The sequence below is a fragment of the Pteropus vampyrus genome, unplaced genomic scaffold (assembly GCF_000151845.1).
Source record: "Pteropus vampyrus isolate Shadow unplaced genomic scaffold, Pvam_2.0 Scaffold78, whole genome shotgun sequence".
NCBI classification, from domain to species: Eukaryota; Metazoa; Chordata; class Mammalia; order Chiroptera; family Pteropodidae; genus Pteropus; species Pteropus vampyrus.
This window is the reverse complement of record NW_011888859.1, coordinates 5,555,574-5,557,864: the sequence shown is the minus strand read 5'-3', so window position 1 is coordinate 5,557,864 and position 2,291 is coordinate 5,555,574. Positions and strand designations below refer to the sequence as shown.

Below are 2,291 nucleotides of genomic sequence, written 5' to 3'. Positions count from 1 at the left end.
AAATGTAGCATTCCTATACATGATATTAACATCATTCTCAAAGTTGTTAGCCGAAGATTCATTTGATGAATCTGATGTACGTATACATTTCTGTTACATTAGGATTAGAGACAAGGTCTGTTTAGAAATAACTCCAAGAACAGTTTCTATATTTTGTTTTCACGTTGCAAACCAGTCAGGTTTGCTTCAGCATCAAAGAGTGTGCTTATATAAAATTAACTCCGGCAGTGAGCTCCACTTTTTTTTTTCCTAAACGGGAAATGCGTCAAGATCTTTGAACCTGCTGCTCCAACTCTCAGATTCCAAATCAACCTCTCCTAGTAAAACCTCTGCCTAGAATTTTCCACACTGGCACATAAAAACATGCGAGGCTCTCCACCATGCGTTGATCCATTCTTCTTATTAACCCCCTTCTCACCCCTTCTTCCCTCTGGATCTAAAATTCTAACTGAATGGCCTGAGTATATTCATGTATTCAGATAGACAGAAATTTCATTCTCAGCTGCATCTTTATTTATGAAAGCCAACAATACACACCGTGCTTCTGCTGGGGAATAAATATCATGAAGGGTTGACAATTTACATCCTGTTGCTTTCTAGATTCAGAGTGGAGTTTTATGTTATTTAAGGCCCAACAGATTTATACTTCAAAGAAGAGGTGTATCTCGTTTCCTTTCAAGGTAGCTGGGATACAGATTCTTACCTTTTATTGGTCTTCCTTCGCTCTGTACCCACAAACTGACATACCCGCTCAGCAGTGGTATTCGGCCCTAATTGTTCGGCTCTTTTCCCCTCCCTTTAACATTTGATGATGGATTTTTTTTCTCCTTCTTTTAGATGAAAGAGTTTCGAAGTAAAATGCAATCAATATTTCCAGCAATTCCCAAGAACTCCGCATCTGCTGTTGAATGGGAGGAAGCATTGAAATCCAAATGAGATGGGCACGGTGGATGAATTCCAAAAAGGGTGGCTACGCCAAACAGCAAAGAGACTCTGGTTTCTCAGAGAGATGCGCAGATTGACCGAAGCTGTGGGGTGGATGCCGTTTAGTGTCTGCGCGGGAGGCCCGCAGTCTTTCCTTGTGCTCTACTTTCAAATCCATGTGGGCGCACGTGTGTGTGTGCTGTCTGTTGAGGGGAAGGTAAAGTTTCTCCAAAGTTAGACTGCTTAAAAATGATTATCTAGGTTACTTCTCTGTGTGGAGGAGCTCCCTGGGGAAATACTCTGTTTATGACTCTAACAGTTGAAACCAAGTTTTGTACCTAAAAAAAAATTTATAAAAACCGACGATGGAAATCTTTATAAACAGACCCCTAATAGCTGCAGTACCTCAATGTGTCTAATTAAATGGATTTCAACGGCCTTTCTTGTCAGTGTGTGACTGTCAGAACTTGGGAGCCTTGCTCCCATCCGGCAGACTCCAAAGGGCCAGGCAAGTAGGTAAGTGGTGTTCTCCAGGCAGCGGGTGTTGTTCTGCTCTGAATGTGGTTTTTGCTTCGCACATGCTAGTTATTTACCTGATAACCTCACCTTAAGATCCTGTCAATTCTTAGACAAAAGCCAGTAACAGACTGTGATAACTTGAACAGCTATAGTTACCCTAAAATAAGGATAATGGGTATAAAATGTACTATTCTGATAAACTGGTTCTGGGTCCCCAAACATTGACTGACAGTTTGTAGTTTTGTCTCAGTCGTCAATGTAAAAATAGCCTGGTTGTCACCTTAACAAATATTTTTAACCAGAAAGTTACATATTCAGGCTCAATAGTATTTAGTACACTTTGCTGATGAAACTGCTGTTGACGAACTCTTAAATACACAGCCGACCCCTTCCTGTCCTCCACCTCTTACAGAAAACTGAGTGTCTATATGCAATTATTTTTACTGGAGATTTGAATTTTTTAAAGAAAAATAATATATCTATGTTCAGAAGAATAGCCTCTCATTGAATATGAATTGTGCGATTTCTTTATAATTGCTTAGGCCCTAAATAGCAGTCAGATTTAAGAACATATATTTGAAATTAATCTGTTATAATGAAACGTTTTCGTTCTAAGGAGAATTTTAAATGAAATGTCAAGTGCATAACATTTTTCTCTGGACCATGCGTGTCGCCCTCCTAAAACTGCCGTACTGTCAATTCAGTAGGTACATTCAGCATCTGGGATGCACAGGTAGCCTGTTAAAAACCCAGGACTGAGCGGAAAGGACTGAACTGTATCGGGGCTGTGGAACACCAAAATTTCACCCGTCTTTCATTTTTAACTAACTCTCTGCTAGAAGAGAGAT

General features: G+C 40.0%; 1 protein-coding gene across 2 annotated transcripts in view; it reads left to right on the top strand.

Annotated features, from left to right (window-relative positions):
* TMEM242 (transmembrane protein 242) overlaps positions 1 to 2,291 on the top strand; it is a 30,249-nt gene that overhangs the window by 27,072 nt on the left and 886 nt on the right. Inside the window, exon 4 of one of the 2 annotated variants that reach the window (XR_002781000.1) lies at positions 838 to 1,141. Coding sequence is in view for 1 of the 2 variants with exons in the window: in XM_011362722.2 (XP_011361024.1) it covers positions 838 to 936 (99 nt within the window). In the remaining variant the exon portion in view is untranslated. Of the gene's footprint in view, positions 1 to 837; positions 1,364 to 2,291 lie in introns of those variants that run through there. The other variant, XM_011362722.2, reaches the window with a different exon arrangement.